The 19898-nt window shown below is 35.5% G+C and overlaps 1 protein-coding gene across 1 annotated transcript; it reads right to left on the reverse strand.

Annotated features, from left to right (window-relative positions):
• Window positions 1–557: 557 nt before the first annotated feature.
• On the reverse strand, window positions 558–7548 carry LOC120079667 (oligouridylate-binding protein 1-like). Its single transcript, XM_039033962.2, has 12 exons — window positions 7172–7548; window positions 5755–5816; window positions 5333–5435; window positions 4930–5006; window positions 4796–4857; window positions 4607–4694; window positions 4383–4458; window positions 4208–4238; window positions 3650–3769; window positions 1934–2019; window positions 1377–1550; window positions 558–1114 (listed from the first exon to the last, which is right to left on the reverse strand). The coding sequence occupies exons 1-12, from the start codon at window positions 7250–7252 to the stop codon at window positions 812–814; spliced, it is 1263 nt and encodes a 420-aa protein (XP_038889890.1). The 5' UTR covers window positions 7253–7548; the 3' UTR covers window positions 558–811.
• Window positions 7549–19898: the final 12350 nt, after the last annotated feature.

Below are 19898 nucleotides of genomic sequence, written 5' to 3' on the forward strand. Positions count from 1 at the left end.
TGAATTTATGATATGAAGTGGTATATTTATCTAAGTTGGTTTTTTCAGCATTATTGTTCGAATTAGAATTTGTATACAGTGGAAACATGGAAAATGTTAGTTTTCAAAATCACATTTTAGGGAGCGTAAACCAAAACTAATTTTCAGTGACAAACCTGGAAAATATTTATTTTACCGAATACGTTAGGTCAAGTGAATTTGTAAAAGAATACGAAAATTAATTACTGGAGAAAAAAGACCTAAATGGCATCCGTCGGACTGCCACGGTGGTAATGCTGTGGCAAAAATTGGTCCTTTTAGGGCGGTAAACATAACCCAAACAAACGAAATAAAATGAGCTGTGACCTGTGACAATATCCCACAGGCACAAATACCGCCCATTTTACAAGGCCATCCTTCCAAATATTTTTCCTCTCTCCCACTTCCACTATTCGGTATTCAGAATTTTTTTTTTTTTTTTTGAGTCATAGTATTCAGGAATTAAGAATCTAAGACATACCAAGTCAAATAACTAATCCTTCCCCCAAAAAAAAAAAAAAAAAATAAGGCCATCAAGATTCAAGGATTGGAACTTATTTCCACACGTCCCACCATATTTTTTCTAGCAGGATATTACAAACTAAACCATTAAAAAGTAAACAAATTAAAATCACTCTGCAAAACAACCCCCCCCCCTCGGCGGCTACCACTACATTGCCCAAAGCAGCGGGTTCAAGATGGTACTTGGGTCACAATCCCCAAAATGCGTAACACTATTTCTTTAGTTCCACAAATGAACTACAAGCATCATACAATACAGCACTTCAAATACCTAGTAATACATGAGCTGTTGGGTGGTTGCAATATTTTGAAACCCACCATCATATATAGTTTGACTAGTGCCAGCACCACCCATCCCAATACCCATCCCCATTCCCATGGCTGCCTGCTTGAGGGCATGCTGAGCGGCCTGTGGATGTATTAGCGCTTGTGCTGCACCCATTTTGCTCAATGCCATTTGCCGTTCATAGGCAGCAAGATCGGCTGCAGACAGACCTGGCATATGTCCCACATTTGGTGGAGGAAGAGGGGTAGAATTAGTCCCTGGCGGGGTTGGCTTGCTACCCCATGAACACTGCAGCATTTGATTACAAAAAGATTTAAGTGAATAAATGAACATTCAAGTCCTACAGGCGTGCAAAATAAATTTTTCCAGTGAACCCGCATTTACTTAACCCATAAGGATCAGTTAGTCTCTTCCACGCAACCGTAAGTAATAAATCGTCCACCCAAAATAACCAAGTTAAAATACAAATTGGCACTGAGAAACTAGATCAAATGATGATTAACTAACATTCATATAGGAGGAAATTGAAATTTTTTCATCAAGGTTGTACCTTAATTGGTTTGCCACAGACAACTCTCGCATTGCCCATTTGGATGGCTAAAGCTGCTTCAGCATGAGTGCTATATCTCACAAACCCAAAACCTTTATCCCGTTGTACCCTAACATCTTCAATTATCCCAGCACCAAGGGCATGAAAATAACGGTGGAGATCAACTGAAGTAACCTGCAGAGTATAAACTCTGAAAATGATGCAAATCCTAATAGAATCGAGCTATGAGCATGTTTTTAATCCAGGTTTTAGTCATGAAAAGGAAGGATTGCTTGTCCTACATATTGTGTGTGTGTGTGTGAGAGAGAGAGAGAGAGAGAGATTATATATTATGAAAACAAGGCTATGATAGAGAAAAATGAAAGAAACTAAATATTCAACAAAAAGCACAAACTTTCTTAGATAAATTTTAGAAACCCATCACCATTCATGCTTATGCCTTTAGAGATGGCAGAGAACTTTGGCAAGCCCTCCAGTTGCAGGTTCACCCAAGTTAGCTGTTTCAACAACTACTATGCATATTAGCTACTACAATATCATCAAAAGAATTTCCTTGCCTCGGGAGCAAGATTTCCCACATATACGGTTGTATATTGAGGATTGTTCTCAGGTGCGTCCTCATTGGATTTCTCTTGACCACCATCTGCAAAAACAGCCATGACCATGTTGTGAAAGTAAAAACTAATAAGCCAATGCCTAATCAGAGGGATGCAGTTTGCAGAGAACGGTGATAAAGAGAAAAGGCTCAAGAAAAAACATCCACCGCTGGCAATCCCTAAAAAATAAACTAGATATCAATTAACCAAAAAAAAAAGAAAAAAAAAACCAACATGACCATAGCTCGATGGTAAAAACATCTCTACTTCCTCTAAGAGGTCATAAATTCAATTCTTCACCCCTATATGCATAGTTGTTGGTTTAGACATCACTACTTCCTCTAAGAGATTGTAAGTTTGACCCTACATGTGTTGAATTGTTTAATAACAAGAAATTTTAATCAATTTTAGACTATTCATAATCATGACATTCAAAATTAGAGATCAAAACCCAAAACATTGGTCATTAAAAAATTCACAAGGTACTTAAGATTTTAAGGTCGTTTGACTCATTGAGTAAAGTTATAGAGATCATAACCCAAAACATTGACATTGTACAATTGACCCTACATGTGTTGAATTGTTCAAAAATTTAACCAGAAATTTCAATCAATTTTGAATTATCCATAATCATCATATTCATAATTAGAGATCGAAACCCAATGTTATTAAGAAATTCACAAGGTACTTCAAATTTCAATGTTGTTTAACTCATAGGTAAAGTTATATAGATCAGAACCCAAAATATTGAGATTGTAAGTTTAAACCTACATGTGTTCATTGTATCAGGCATGGATTAGTCAAATTTGTATTCAGTTTTAGAATTTTTGCTCTACTTTTTCGGATATGATGAGAGTGCTACAAAGGTGTCAACCTAATTGAAATGTCCTGGTGCACTTGCTGATCCTCTATTTTGTTTTCTAGTGTTTGTTTCCTTTCATTCACTTGTAACATCTTTTGTTATCTTAATGAAGTGGTTTGTTTCTTGTTAAAAAAAAACCTAAAAATTCAACCACAAATCTTAATCAATTTTGAAATATTCATAATCACCACATCCAAAATTAGAGATCAGAAACCAAAATATCGGTCATTAAGTTATTCACATGGTAATTTAAATTTAGAGGTGGTTTAACTCATAGGTTAAAATTGTTTAACGTGGGATTACAAAGTTAGACACAAACTCAGGTTCATGAAATTCATCCCCCCACACTATTTTTACCAACTCTTTTCGACCAGAAATACAAACCTCTCAAGGAATAATTATGTCTAAGCAGATTTTGGAATGATTATGCAATATAAACAAGCAAGTGACAGACCTCAAGGTCAATGCATTCAGAAAGATACATCCTTGTTAGACAAGATTCAGCAAAAACGTATGTCCAATTATATACACAATGGTCAGAGTTCTAGTGCACATGCCGGATATAACTATAGCGGCAGAAAAGGCAAGAAACAGGTCAAGGGTCAAGAGTGTAAAAAGATAGATCAATACGAATAACCTCAGGCCTGGACAAACAAAATGAAAATGCTCCCTATGCAACAGCCAAAACTATCATGCGTGAAAACCTTGGAAGATTTGCAGCCATCAATATAAGAGATTTAAAAGGTAAATAAAAGAATTCTATGAAGGTTATTAAAGCTGAAAATCTCAGAGTTAAATATTGCTTAATGAAATACCTGAAGTTCCAGAAGTAAGCTCTACAACACTTCTGGAATCTGAACTCTGTTTGTCATCGCCAGAATTAGCACCTTTTGTGGCCCAATTACACCTAATCTGTCGGCTCCCAAGCCACTTTCCTTTATCGTCAAAACAAGAAAAAAGAAATATATAGAACAGTTTCCAATAAAAAGACACAACAATACTCATGTCCCAAAAAGTAAGCATGAAGAAATGATGTTCATGACTCTTTTAACACCAAACTGCACAACAATGATATCCAGTTAATAAAATAACTTAGAATCTGAAATGCATACTTTATTATCACAAGTGTGACCTAAAAGAAATATGTCATATAACATTTTAATTATTTTGATATGAACCAAGGAATCAAGCCCGAACTTCAGGAGCTCTATCCAAGGTACAATCTTATTCTGTTCCTCATTTCCCTAATAATGAGAACAATCATTGCATTGCTTATGTGCACGGCTCAATACATGATACGGTTAGCCAGGTCACTAAATGGATAAAAGAAAATACAACAGAAGAATTCTAAACAAAAGAGAGAGTAGGTATACCATTTATGTCATTAATTGCACTTTGAGCATCCTGGAAACAGAATTAATAACTATCAACTGGAGTATAACTATGATCTGGAAAGAAAATACAAGACTTCCTATATTGGTAGGAAAAGGGTGGTGTTCAGGAAGGGGAATTAAACATCATATTGTAATTTGTAACAAGTCCAAAAACCTGCTCATTCCGAAACGCAACAAAACCATAACCCCTCGAACGTCCAGTTTTCTGGTCCCACATAACCCTTGCATCCCTAAAGTATTTAAGGAAAGATAAGTTAGAGGTGCTAGAACAAGGTGTTCTCCGTTGCATAGCGTTAAGTTACTCTCTACCATATCCCAAACATTTTAACATAAGCCAAGCAGACAGACTCATAACAAAAATTTGGAGAACAAACTTACGAACAACTGGGGTAAACAGAAAAGCATGCAAACAATGTAGCATCAGTAACCTCAGGGCTGAGATCACCAACAAATATATTAAAATGACCTGGAAAAAACACCATATAAACATATCAGCAGCCGCCTACCACAAACTCATCATCATCAGAAACAGAATCAAAGGAAAAAGAAACAAACTAAGCATACAACCAGATGTGTCTTCCCTCTGACTACTTGCATATGCCCAATTAACTTTTATAGGTTGTCCAAACCTGTGCGAAATTGTATTTAAAATATATGATTCAGTAAATGTCAATATAAATGCAAGAGAGAATTTCACTTACAAGTTTCTTCCATTGAGAGAAATAATAGAAACTGCAGCTGATCTGCGATCAAAGTAATCCACAAAACCATAGGATGACTGCATACATACAAAAATAAAAATAAATAAAACTTAGGATGTAAGGTCTGACTCCGTGCCTATTTATATAACAAAAAAAAAAGTACACAATTGTACAACCTATAGAACAAATCCTACTCAAGTAATGTCGTATTAATATAACAAAAAACACGTTCAAAGAAGACCATGATTTGTGAATAACAGTGGGTTATTTGAAATATTCCACCAACTAGTTACTGAAGGAAGAAATAATCCTCAAAATATAATAGCCATTAATCAATGGTACTTATCATCATAATGGACAGAGATCATTTAGCAACAGATGACATTCTATACGATAACCACACCTTCTCCTTCCTAATGAGCTTACATCCTTCAATGGGTCCAATACTTGAGAAAACTTCTTGAAGTAGAGGCTCGGTGACTTGGGGATGAATGTTTCCAACATACCTGTATTTTTCCCATTAGTTCAGATTGATGGATTATTAAGAACAAAAAATCAAAAAAAAAAATGTAACAGCAGTTGATGTACTTGAACTCGTTCAAACAACATACGAACCAGACTGGTATCAGTTTTAGCAAATGATGAACATGATATGAAGTGTCAATGGAAATCAATCAACAATGCCAGACCAATGAGGAACCCCATAGCTAGGGCACGAAAGGTACAAGTTAATCCAAATCAAGACTCCATTTTACTATGTACAAGTTAAAATAAACTATATGACAAAATAAAAAAAGGAAAAGAAAATATCTATTTAACACTCACACACTGCGGCATGTACTTGAATCAAAGCCAGGAGGCAGGTTTCCACTCAAGATAGGCTCTATCTGCAAAATAAAAAAGTAAAAAACAAGGAAAAGGGGAGAACAAAATCTTCCTAGAAAAACATATCTGCACTCCTCACCCAAATTCTGGCCACGTGTGGAAAAAGATTATGTAAAAATAGAGTCACTGATAGACTTGAACGCACTGGCAATGGGTAATGTTTAAAGTCCAGGGGTGAAAAAGACTCCAATTTGACTCATGTTTTTCAGCAAGAAATCTTCAAGAAATTGTCATGGAAGCCCATGTAAGGAAGAATATGATACTGATACATTGGCAATCATATTTCTGAAAACGAATATTTGGGTGATGTCTATTACTTAAGGAACCAAAGACAACAGGTATAGAATATCTGGATGGCTCCTAAGATATCGCATAATGATTGGCAACAATTTGTGCAAGAAGAAAAGCGAGGATGATAACTTGAAAACTAGCTAACTGAATGTCATCTACTCATTAGCATGCAAATTGTATCATGTATGTATGTGCGCACAAATAGATCAGTCAAAGTGAAATAGGAGGGAAAAGAAAAGACTAACTCATAGAAAACATGGAAACAGCACATGGTTTTTAGATTTGATAATAGGCAACGCACACTAGACTAATGTCCATGTGCCTCTCTCATTTCTGCAGGAATATAGTCTCTGGACATCATGTGCGAGTTTTCAACCTAAGTCCTAACTGTTGCCTTTTTTGTCACGGGAACTCTAAAACCCAAAGCCAACAGTTCCCTTATTTTCCAACTCGGGAGCTTTGTTTTTCTTATTTTAGGCGTTTAACCTCGGTGGGAAGTCTAGAACATAGCCATGTTTCTAAGCATGGAAGTTGTGGCTTAGAAGTAGTGGTTGAAAAGAAATCATACACGTTTTCGCAACACTGGGAAGAGGTCATATGGAGTACTATTCAACAGAATACATCTTGGTATAGCTCCTCGTGAAAATGTTTTCGTCGGCTTGATGATAATCTATTTATACCAATTAGAGAAATCCTTTTGAATCCCCTAGGCTCCTTTCCAAGTTCTTTTTTCTTTCTTTTCTTTCTTTTCTTTTCTTTTCTTTTCTTTTCTTTTCTTTTTCTTTTTACTTTTCCTTTCTAAGATTGACATCTTATCACCTATTGAGCTTTTAGTTCTCTACAAAATCTTTCCTGTTTCCATTTAAAACAATTGGGAAAAAGAAGAAAACGATATAACATTTATTGATAAAAGGAACACATATTTCAAGAATATAGCTGGGGAGAGAGAGAGATCCAACCTCGAGTAATCAAAAACTGAGGAATAAAGGATCTATCAGAAGAGGATACATATCTTGCAACCAAATCTAACGAAAAAAAATTTTGAAAATATAAGAGAAGTAGAAACCTGAGGCGCAGCGAGGAGGCCCGGGTGGGGATACAGAGACTGCTGCATCATTGCCTGCTGTCTGAGCCTCTGATACTGCATATTCCACGAAGTGAGATTGAGATGGAGGAGACGAAGATCTTGAATTGGGGTCTCTAGAACGAAGAAAATGAAAGGAACAAAAACAAGTGGGAAGAGGGAAGAGGGAAGAGGGAAGAGGGAAGAGGGGGGAAAGAATAAAAGAAAGAAAAAGAAAAACCCTCGAAGGGAGGGAGCAGAGAGAGGAAAGACGAGCGCAACACACAGCTTCAGACAAATAAATTTCCGAGTAAATGTAAGAGCAGATCCGCTCACAACCTTTTATATATAGCCACTTCGACTATTATCCGAGAGAAGAGGGAGGAAACTTAAAATTAAAAACAATTTAAAATAGAAATTTCCTATTTTCCATTTTGATTTTAGAATAGTTTAAATTCTACCAAAAAAAATACTTGAAAGTTATGCCCCAAATTTCAAATTTTCATTTTTACGTTTTCAACTTTGGAATTGGTTTCCAAAAAATAGCCCTTTTCTAACAGACTAGGAAAAATGGCCAAAAATAAATAAGTTTTACTTTTCAAAACTAGCACCCTTTTTAAAAATTCGTTAAACTAATTTTTCTCAATCCTTCCCGGTCGAGATCGACCACCAAAATTATTTTGGACTTTCTCTGTTAAATACACAATATTTAAACCGAAATTCTACTAATTTTTTCGAATATTATTTAATATTTCCAAATATTATATCAAATCTTATATCTTTTCAAATTTTCTCTCATTTTTTTTATCAAATCTTATGTAATTTGAAGTGTGCTCTAGCGTTCACATCAAGGTGCAAGATGTAATTACATGCATAAAACAAACTTTTAACCTAGCTATAATTAAAGACAACTCGTGAAAGATCGACTTGCACATAATAATTAGATTCTTGGACACAACTTGTCCTATAGTGCATAAGCGTACAACTTTTGTAGGATCGGTATGACAATCCTAAGAGGTTGAATAGAGTTTAATAAAACTAATTAAAACTTTTTCACTAATAGGGGCGCAATTAAACAAATTAACAAACTTTTGACTAACAAGTAATTTAAACAATAAATTCATGCAAATAAATTCAACTCAAAATAATAAAAAAAATTAATACTATTTAAAAGCACCCAATTTGATTCTAATAACATAAAATTGAAAAACCAGTTTTTTCCTCCATAAAATTCTCTCAAATTTCAGTTCATTTTGGATTCCACAATCCAATCTAAGTTCCTAGAGGATAGTAGGGAAGATCAAGTGGTGGTATACAAGCATTTGAAGTGAAAATTAAAATTGGATTTGAAGATTAAAGAGTTCTTCAAAGGTATATATTTGAAACCCTATTTTCAATTTATGAACATGCTTGCTTAGTTGCTAAAATTGATTGAATTGGAGTGTTTAATGATTCCGTTTGCTTCCGCTAATTGCACGCTAACTCCAACAATTGGTATCAAAGCATGATTTAAGTACTCAATTCGTGTTAATTTTAGCTTGATGGGTGATTTTCATAGGTTGTATGAAAATGGGAGCTGATATGGATAATTTCAGTTTTGGCATTTAATTTTTCTTCGATTAAGTGTTAATTGTTATAATTGGCTATTTGTTTATGGGCCTTAATGTGTGATTAAGTATTTATAAATTTGTTAGAGTCAATAGAGTTGCAATTAGGTTGTAATTGAAAAAAAAAAAGCAAAAAAATTCAATTGTAGAGTTTCAGTTTTGAAGCTACTGCAATGCACCAAAAACTTGTTGGGAACATTTAGGGACGCATTTTGTTTTATTTTATTTTTAAGAACGAATGGGGTTGTACATTAAATAATGCGTTAGAAATGACCGATGCGTTTGCTCCCATGCGTTTGAGGTCATGCGTCGGAAGGATGATGCGTTAATCTTAGCATGCAATAATCGCGCATTCCTATCATAAGTTTTCTTACGCTTGCGCCAAGTATAACACAAACGCAAGTTTTGCGAGTAATCCGAGGTCGAACACGGGGACTTATCACTCAATAATATTTGTGAGGTGATGCGTTTGAGGCGATAAATAAGAATAACAATAAAGCAAATAAGGTTTAAAATGATTTACACACTACTCTACTCCTAACTAAACAGATTGAGCAATAGAAGAATTGCAATGAGAATAGGTAGAGACACAATAACTATTAACGCATAGTAATGTTTACTATCTTAAATCGCCCGAGTAATCCCAGCTCGTTGCACTAACGCATCACACCTCTAGGTGGTCAGCCGCATGACTATATCTCTATAGTGCATGGTTGCGTCGAGCATAAGAATGTACCTATCTCTAGGAACAATACGAACCTTGCTTAGTGCGTTCCATCTCTTACCTTCTCAGGTAGTTAGATGCGGCTACTTAACTTATTGACGAGCAATGCAACATCCCATAGACAGGCGTTGCCACAGTCTTTCACCAAGCAAAGAGGAGTAACTCACTATACTCGCACAACACACATCTCTCGGTGGGTTGCTACATGTGTCCTAATTTCTAGGCTACACGATTAAGCATACGATTGACTTTGATAAATAAACGCTTAAGATAAACTATGATAGAGATGGTGATGATAAAGAAAACGAGAATGAAGGAAGTAAGATTTTCATTGATCACAAAATATCTTAACATCTCAAGCTAAAATGTAATACAATACAGAGATTAGAAGAGAGATGAAGGAATCTGCGTCAAGGCTGTCGGTGGTGCCATGGTTGAATGGTGGAGATGTCTCTCTCGAGCTCTATCTCGGGTGAATGCTCCGATCGTCACTAGGTCTAGACTGTGGAGATGAAGAATTCTCACTGGAAATCTCTTTCAAGCTCTCATATGTGATCACAAACTTCTGCCTTGAGGCAGAAGCTCGGATGTCTCAAAATGAAGGTCTCAAAGGCCATTTATAGAACTTGGACGGCGACAGCTGTAATGATGAAGGTATGGCTCACTGTTGCTTTTGTCGCAGTATGGTCGTTGTCACATCGCCTTATCTTGTTGATACTCCCAAGGTATGCGTCCGAGTTGTTTTAGCTAAAGTTATCAACGCGTTCTACCCATCTTGCGATCTTCTATTATGGTTGTCACTCCATGGCCGCAATCTCTATTTGTTCATTGCGTTCTCCATACGTTGGACGCATAGGGTTACTACAACTTCCATGCGTTGGACGCATGGGGTTGCCGTCTGCGTTCGTCTTTTGCGGTCGTCTGACTTCAGCGCATGCGTTTGTCTGTGATTGCTTATTATAAACGCATGTGTTTGATTCCTGCGATAGCTAAAAAAATAAACACTTTGGCACAGAATAACGTATAATATTAGGTCAGTGAGGTTTTAGGTGCTTATCGACGCAAAACTCAAATTTTCACAAATTCTAAGTATTATCACTGCGTTTTCTATCTATTAGTTCTCATAATTCTAAATAAAAGGCTTATAATAACTGGCATTTCTGCCAGTTATCATGTTGCAATGTTGCTCTTTGTTCAGTCCAGATCAGAGAAGATATCCCTTAGCGTTACAACGCTAGGATGAAGTGTTACAACGTTGTTCGAGTGAACCGATTCGGGTCTTGGAGGTCCAGTTCAGCCCATTTTGATGAAGGTCCGGTTCAGGTGGTTCGAGTCTGTTTATGAAGTCCAGTGGCAGTTCAAGGCTTTTTCCATTTATTATTGTAATAATTTAGGTTGATTGTTTGCTTATGATGTCAAAACTGGTCCATATCAGTGTGTGTTTAATTATTTATACATTATGAATGTATGTTATAACTAAATAAATCTTGTATGTGCATATGGTATGTCATGTAGATTTAAAATCCCACCATAGGAAACATGTAGCATACATTGAAAATATGTATAAATAGTTATAATGTATTGCATGTGTTAGGGTTTCAAGTGTTTAATATAAATAGTTATATTAAATGTTGAAATGCTTGATGTATGTTGTGGATGTAAAGCATGTCTATAGTTTTATAAGTTGTTATAAAATGGATTATACATTTAACATCCACAACAAAGATAAGATGCATGTTCACCTAGGGTTAAAAAATAATAACTTATTTTAATAGTTAAAATAGGTCGTTATCTTGTAAAATTCTGGTTACAAACTCAACCGGTTTATAATCCTATCTAAGGCTGGAGGTACTTAAGTTGACGGTTTACGAAACATCTCCTACCTGGAGATTATAGCCAAATAATTGAGCGTTGTTAACCCGAATTTTTGAGCATGCATGTGCGATGTGAGGTTTTAAAATTGGTTTATCACCTAGACATGGTAAGTTAAATCCAAATATAAATGTTATACTTAGAAAATCACCTAGACTTAGGTTGTTTTATTAGCCAGAATATACCTAAGTAAATATTTACCCAAAACAAACAGAACACTTTAGTGGGAGATCAATAACATATACGATATATTGTTCTTAGCTCTCACGCCCCTAAGAGTTCACATCGTGAGATTCATGCTCGGCTTCGTGTCGCCCTGGGAGTGTCCTCCATTTGGAAAGTGTTTGCATGGGTCAATAGCAAGGTGAATAGGGAAAGTAGTTCATAGTAAGTGGGTGAAGGATGTGTGTCAACATGTCTTGCAGTCTCTTCCATTAGTTTGGACCGTAAAATTCCTATGTTGTACCTATTTGTCGTTTTTATGCAAGATAAGTTAGTCGTTTTACGATGACTATCCCCTAGAAGGGTTGTAACATGGGGATTTGAAATAACTCAAACTCTATAAATGGATAGGATTTCTTAGGTCGATTCACAACCTTGACTCTCCAATTCAGTAGCATTGTTAGGGTCAACCTCTGAGGTTTGAAAATGGAGGGTTACACTTACAAGAATTACTAAGTGTTAGTAAGTTATTGACAAAAAACGACAACTAAATGACTATAGGAATATGAGTTATTCTATAATTAGTATTTAGTCAAGAAAGTCTTGCTTAAATGAAGGAGTATTTGACTGCCCCGTAGTAGCATCTATTCTGACCCACTAAAGTATCGTTGCGAATAAAATAATAAGATTTAAAAGCAATTCACTAATAGAATTTGTTTATACTTTCAACATGACTAGCTCATTGATACAATTACTGGCTTCTGAGGGAAGGAACCCAATGAAGGGTTCACTAATAGTCTAGCCTTTAGTTTGCACCTTCCCATCAGCATCATGTTTTCTCTTGTAGATTCATTTGCAATCTATAGGTTTAACCCTATCATGTTGATCTACAAGATCCAAACTGAATTGAAGTACATTGACTCCATTTCGAGATCCATAGCTTTGATCCACTCATCTTTATCAACATTTTTCATTTCCTTATTGTAAGACAATGGATCCTCAACATCTTCGTCAGCTATCACAGCTAGGATTTTCGTTAAACCCATATAACAGACAAGTGGGTTCGCAACCATCCCACTGCGTCGAGGCTCCCTCAACACTTGAGGTAGATTTGACCTACTAAATGATCCAACTTCAACAACTCTTGTTGAGGTTTCAGGTTCTTCAACAACTCTTATTGAAGGTTCAATAGATTCCTTGGAATGTTCATTCAACACATTCTTACTACAGGGTCTGTGCTCGCTTATGTGGTATTATTCTAGAAAAGTAGCGTTTATCGACACAAACACTTTATTTTCCTTAAGGACAAACAAGTAACCACCTCTCATTCCTTTGGGGTAGCCTATAAATAGACATAGTTTTGAACATGGTTCCAGTTTCTTGGGATTTGCCTCAAGCACATGTGCTAGACAACCCCAAATTTTGGAATGATGTAAACTAGTTTTACAACCATTCCATAATTCCAAAAGTGTTCTAGTAACACTCTTGAACGGAACATAATTCAAAATATATGTTGCAGTCTATACTACAAAACCCCAAAACGAACAAGGTAAGGAAGCGTAACTCATTATGGATCGAACCATGTCCAATAGGATTCGATTTCTCCTTTTTGATACACCATTTTGCTGAGGTGTACCAGATGCTTAGAGTTGGGATATAATTCCATGCTTTATCAAATAGTTCTAGAATGTAAGATCCAAAAACTCTCCATCTCGATCAGATCGAAATGTCTTAATTGTTCTATTTAATGCATTTTCTGTTAGAAGGTACCAATGCGCAGTGGAAGTTACCATGATCCATAAGCACTCTAATTCATTAATTTTGATAGAAAAGAAAATATGCTTCAACGGAAATAAATGAGTTTCATGACATACCTTTGAAGAACTTCCTCTAAGCTCGAATCCAAGTGTAAATCTCCTCTGAATCTTGTTGTAGACCACCTCAAGATCTTCCCTACTATCCTCTTGGTGCTCAAGATTAAGTAGTGGGACTCAAAATAAGCTAGAATTAAGGGAATTTGGAGAAACACACAGTAGCAACCCAGCAAAAGAACAGCTTCTTCTCTCACGAATTTTTCTCAAAAATTTATTTGGTTGCATTACCTTCAAAATACTCTAATCTCTTCAATATATTGGAGACATTCATGCAAAGAGATTTGTTACATGAGATGCAGCTCATGCTTGGAGTTAATAAAGAGTAAAGAAGTGGGTTGTTGGTGAGCTACTACATGAAGACAAGGGAAAAACCATTTTCCAACTTTGTGTTTTTCTTTTCTTTTTCAATTTTATCAAAATTAATTTCATAAATCAATTTTATTTAATAAAATTAAAAATATTATTAATTTTACAAAAATTAATTTCATAAATTAATTTTCTTAATAAATAAATATTTAAACAATTTAAATAACTATAATTAATTTAATATCAAATATTAAATTAATCTTTACACAATTCCATCTTCAAATATTTAAATCATATTTAAATATTATTTCTCCAATTTCATTTAATTCTAATTTGAACACTTCAAATTAACTTTCGCATTATTCTAGAGCTAATCCATTTACGAGCAAGTAGGGGGAACTCGTAAACCTACAGATCATGGGCTCCAACGATCCGAGATTAATTGGCTAAACTCATTAGACCGATCTAACCCCCATTCGATAACTAATGGGTGATTCCACTAAAGCCCATAGTTGAACTCCCCTCACTGTAGATATATTATGTCCACTCGATATAACCATGACTAGTAAGTTAACCCTTCACAGGTTGCTCGTAATAACGACTGGGTCAAATCTCTGTTTTACCCCCGATATTACCTCTTGTTCCTTAAGTCTCATCGATCCCCTAATGAACAATTGGTTTATGATTCAATTAACAAATCGAATCATTCTCAGGTCAATGAGAGGGTGAGGTCTCTTATTCAAGACCCAAAATCAGCACTTGAAGTGAATAACCTCTCTACTAACCCTAATCGGGTAGGAGTAAATTCCATCTTGCACCCTATGTTCCCAGCTATTCATCTGGTCTTATCCCCAAAATGGTAAGCTTATTGAGTAGAAGCAGTTGGACTACTCTCACCGTTTGCAGATCAAAGAATAATCCTGAACAAACAGGAGTTCATAGTTAGCTCAAGATTAAGGTCAAGTTACATAAGTCATCGCTTTGAAATAGTCAGTCTTAAACAGTAAACAACGTTATAAAGTAAGAGTGACTGGTTTCGTGGTCTGATTTTGCACAAAACTCATTTGCACAGGACACCCCCACTTCTCATGTCCCAACATGAACGAATTAGGATCACTTCATTTGTAGCACTTTACAACTCTTTGTAACAACTACAGAGTAGGCCACATTTAATAGTATTACCAGAATAAGGCGTCAAACCTTATTCATATACTATAGATCGTTTTGACTATTTACTCGAACCTGATCCACTTGTATGTCTCCACATAAAGTTCAAGTACTCATATAATAGTCAGGGACTTAGGTTTATTGAATTTCTAGAAAAACAATATATTCAATAATAATTTTATTGAATTTTCATAATAAGTTATATTGTTTACAAACCACGAGTTTTAGGACATAAAATCTAACATTTTCAACTTCAGTCTTAAATTCTTTGAACTTTCCAGAGGATTCAGACTTATGTTGCTTTAAATAAATGTACCCATATCTTAAATAATCATCAGAAAAGGTGATAAAATATTCAAACCCTCCTCTTACTTTTACATTCATCATGCCACAGAGGTCTAAATGTACTAGCTTTAAGGGTTATTTGGCTCTGTGACCTTTTTCAGTAAAAGATCTTTTAGCCATTTTGCCTTCAAGTCATGACACACACACAGGTAAAGAATTTTCTTCTAATTTGTTTAGAAGTCCATTCTTCACAACCTCTTAATCCTATTGAGATTGATGTGTCCTAGTCTTAAGTGCCAAAGATGGACATTTTCTTTAGGAGAAATTCTAAGTCTTTTATTTTGAGTTACCGCAATTTTAAACATTTTAATGTTATAGAGGGCTTTAGTTGCTAACAGTCTTAGCACATAAATATTATTTTCTAACTTTGTAGAACAAATATTAACACCATTCTTTGAAATAAACACTTTATTTATAGAGAAGTTGATACAATAAGAATGTTCTAACAAACACTTTACATGAATTAAGTTCCTCTTCAAACCAGGAACTATATATATATTTTCTAGTAAAATATATTTATTCTGTAAATTCAATTGGAGACCTCCCACTTCCACAGCTGAGACGATGTGCCTAGTTCCAATCCGTGTCGTCATCTCCATGGCTTTCAGCTACCGCTAGGATCTAATTCCCTAAAATGAAGAACAAATATGGTTAGTGGTGTCCAAATCAATTATCCAGGTCGGATCATCATTCTCCACTAAACGGGTTTCCAAAAACAAGTAAATCAAATTCACCTTGTTTGGCATTATTCTTTTCCGCCAAGTATTTGGGACAGTTCCTCTTCCAATGTCCCTCCCGGTTGCAATGGAAGCAGATTTTCTTTGCAACCTTGGCTTTCTTGCCCTTTTGGGCAGCAGCTGGTGGGTTAGCTTTCCCCTTTCCACCTTTCTTCTTCTACTACTTTTTGGTGCCAGAAGTAGAAGACACAGACTTTGTCCCAGAGGTCGAACCTCTGTTGAGCTTCTTAGAGGATGAAGCAACATTTGCTTCACCTTTCTGTCCCATTGTTTTCATTAAATACTGGAAGGTCTGTAGCTCATTGAGCAAGGTGGTTAGATTATAGTCAATCATGTTCATAACAGCATTGCTACGAAGCTGTAGGAAACTTTCAGGTAAAGATTGCAGAATGAAGCTAACCTGACTGGCTTCATCGATGACGGACTCATTCATCTTCGCCACATTGGAGTGGACCATAATGTTGAGAACATGTTCTCGAACAAATGGCCCTTCTTACATACGGGCATTGAAGATGTATTTGAGAGCATTGTGCCTGAGCTGTGTGGACGGTTGTCCGAACATTCCCCTCAGGGACTTCATAATCTCATGGGTCGTGAGTATGGGCTCATGCTTCTTTGCCAAGATGTATGCTTGGATCTTTTCGTTTGCCTATATCTAACGCTCGTATGCTTCTCAAACATTTCGACCAGCATTTGGAGTTGGAATGGGAGGACAATCCTCATTACGACAAAACAGAGGTCATCAATGATTAGGATTGTTTTGATCGTATTTTTCCAAGAAGTATAATTTTCCCCCATTAATTGTCAGCAGCAAGTAAATTAAGCGTTGCGGAAGTCATTTTGAATAAGTTTGCTGAAACCATACAAGTTATTTATATTAGTCTATTTGCATTAAACCACTTAGAAAAACCAATCAATTTTAGCAAAACAATCTAATGTACCCCATGTGTCATCTATTTTGCAATGATGTTTCAGTGAGACAAGACAAAGGCCACCTCAAGGTGATCAGGTGCTCTTTCACTGGAATGAGACAATCTTAATCAATAGATAGAACAACTCCTTGTTACTGTAACTACCAGTCACCATTGTTCAGTCCAGAAATTGTTAAACTCACTTAACATTTCTTGTAAGTGTAACCCCTCATTTTAGATTCTAAAGTTCCGCCCCAATGAGCCAACCGTAGGAAAAAATCCATTGGGACATGAAACTAAAGTAGCCCTATCCATTGTAGGAGTTTGAATAAAGCGTCATGCAAAAATACCATCCGTAGGGGGACACTCAAGGTGCCATGAGACTGTGCATGAAACTTTACTTCAAACTAATGAGAGAGACCGAGAGATTTGTTGTCACACGTCCCACTTCCACTTACTATAAACACTCTCTCCATTCACCTTGATATTGATCTATACAAATACCATCCGTAGGGGGACACTCAAGGTGCCTCGAGATTGAGTATAGATCTTACGGTGTGAACTTTTAGGGAGAAACGTGAAGAGAAAAAATGAAGTATCATATATCTCATTTTCCTCCCGCTGAGTGTTTTACTTAAGGTTAATTAACTTAAGAAAATCCGACTACTGATTTTAACTAAGTGAATGTTTAATTTGCCCAAAAACAACACTTGCTTTGGATAGTTAAACAATTTTGATTAACGTTTATTAAACACTTTAACAAACTTTAATCAAATATTGCATGCTTGTAACAAATCTATCTAATTCACATTTCCAGGTAAGTTCCCAAGTAGGGCTGTTACGTTTTCGTCAACTTAAATACCCCAACTTAGACAGAATTAATCTTAGACAAAAGGTCCCTTATAGATACATTTGTTACCATGTTAATCTTTTAACTAAGAATCAATTTAATCCTATTAAACCGATTAAAAGATTAAACTTAAATTTTCTAATCTCATTAGAAAAGTAATCTTAAATCTATATGATTCATATTTTAAAACTATTTTAAAAAATAAATTTTAACCTAAGTTTGCAAGTAATTATGAATTATTGATTTTATTTTATAATTTCAATTACTTATAACAATTATAAATAAATGAAACAAATTAAAATCGAATATTGCATGTAATTGACCTATGTAGTAAATTATAACGTTTATAAGTTACCTACGGTAGTCATCTGATTCAAAACAGGTGAACTGGGCCTTGAATAGCTCGAACTAGACTGCAAACTGCTTGAACTAGCCATGAACCAGTCCAGAAGAACCCAACCAACTCGAACCAGAGAACCCACAAACCGAACCGACCAACAAACCACGAGTCGTGGTTGGACTGTCCGCCCTCTCCGTGTTGGAGCGTCATGACGTCATGCCCTAATGTGCGATGCTATGAAGATTTTCTTCATCCGCTGCATCGTAGCATCGCGATGCTAGGACACAACGTCACGATGCTATTGTACAGTCGCCCACTTTACAGTTTCGAACTCCTTCGAAACTCTTCTTATTTTTGCCTCGTTTTCTCTAGAAATAGACTGGGAATATCACGAATGACTCAATAACATAAAATTACATATTTTGTAAATTAAACAATGGATCTATATTGCTCAATCCCAAAACCATCCATTAATTGCAAACAATCATTCATAGTATCCATCTCATGAACAATACAAAATTTTGAAAATAGTCAATTTATTGAATTTTGCACCACTGAAGGCATTCATCATGAGTTTTCTTCTCCTATCAGCCCTTAACAAAGTGGCATCGTTGAACGGAAAAATCTCACTCTGCAGGAGATGACTCAGTCTATGCTCCATGCATATGATCTACCTTATCAGTTCTAGGTTGAAACTTTGAGTATCGCATGTCATGTTCATAATAGAATTGCAGTTCATCCTATCACTGCCTGCACAAATTATGAAATTTAGAGGGGAAGAAAGCCCAACGTCAAATACTTTCATATTTTTGGATGTTCGTGTTAGATACTAGTTAATCGTGATCCAAAGAAAAAATGGGATTCGAAGAGTGATGAAGGAATTTTCTTGGGGTATTCTGCCAATAGCTTTGCGTACAAGGTCTATAATAAGTGCACCAAATGTGTCATTGACTGAATAAATGTTATTATAGATGATGCAAATGATGGAAAATTTGTTACTCACTCAAAGATTGATGAGAATGAAACAGACACCACAAATGTGTGTAAGTCAAAACTGAAAGTCATACAGAATGCTAATGACAATTCTTTAGACATTACAGTCGAGTCTGTTTCAGACAGTGAAGATGATCATAAGAGCAATAATCAACCATCAAGCAGAATTTTAAAGAATTATCCATCTGGCAGAAGGAACCCTATTAAAGGTTCTTGAGCGGAAGTGGGGATCAGACCCAAATCCCAAAATTCACAGTATATCAAATTTTAACAGTAGAAGAACAAAAACATGCATTTAATTTAGAAAAATACAACATGCTCACAAATGAAATACATAAATAAAAAAAGATTCGAAACTCTTACCTTTGAAGACCGTTCTTCAATGAAAAACCTCTCGACCTCCAATTGGACACCACCATGAATGAGACCTTGATATTCTCTAGGTGAGAATTTAGTAGGATGTGGGGCTCTGGCTATTTTGGTGAGGGTGATAGAGTGATTGAGAGAAGAGAAAAGACAGTAGTTAGGAAGAAAGCGATTGATTTTTACATAACCCTTTTGTAAAACATAAAAATGAAGAAGAATAAGCCATTACACAACCCTCTCCCACTATCACGTTGTAGAGAGAAAAAAGAGAAGAGTAAGTTACAACTCCCTCCCTAAAACTATTTTTAAAAAATAAAATTAATTTTAATAAAATCTTTAGTATAAAATTATCTAACCACTTTATCATATAATATATATTAAATTATATGTTATATCAAATATAACATATAACCTATAGTTTAATATTGTATCAAATACAATATAACCTATAGTTTAATTCTCTCAACAATAATATT

Source organism: Benincasa hispida, chromosome 6, assembly GCF_027475165.1.
Source record: "Benincasa hispida cultivar pf3 chromosome 6, pf3_genome.v1.1, whole genome shotgun sequence".
NCBI lineage: Eukaryota > Viridiplantae > Streptophyta > Magnoliopsida > Cucurbitales > Cucurbitaceae > Benincasa > Benincasa hispida.

Excerpts from the sequence above, each read along its gene's own strand:
- LOC120079667 (XM_039033962.2), bottom strand. The coding sequence starts at position 7,252 with ATGCAGTATCAGAGGCTCAGACAGCAGGCAATGATGCAGCAGTCTCTG. Across the intron at positions 5,817-7,171 it reads GCCTCCTCGCTGCGCCTCAG|ATAGAGCCTATCTTGAGTGG; the intron begins GTTTCTACTTCT and ends TTTATTTTGCAG. Across the intron at positions 2,020-3,649 it reads GCTTACTTCTGGAACTTCAG|ATGGTGGTCAAGAGAAATCC; the intron begins GTATTTCATTAA and ends CTGTTTTTGCAG.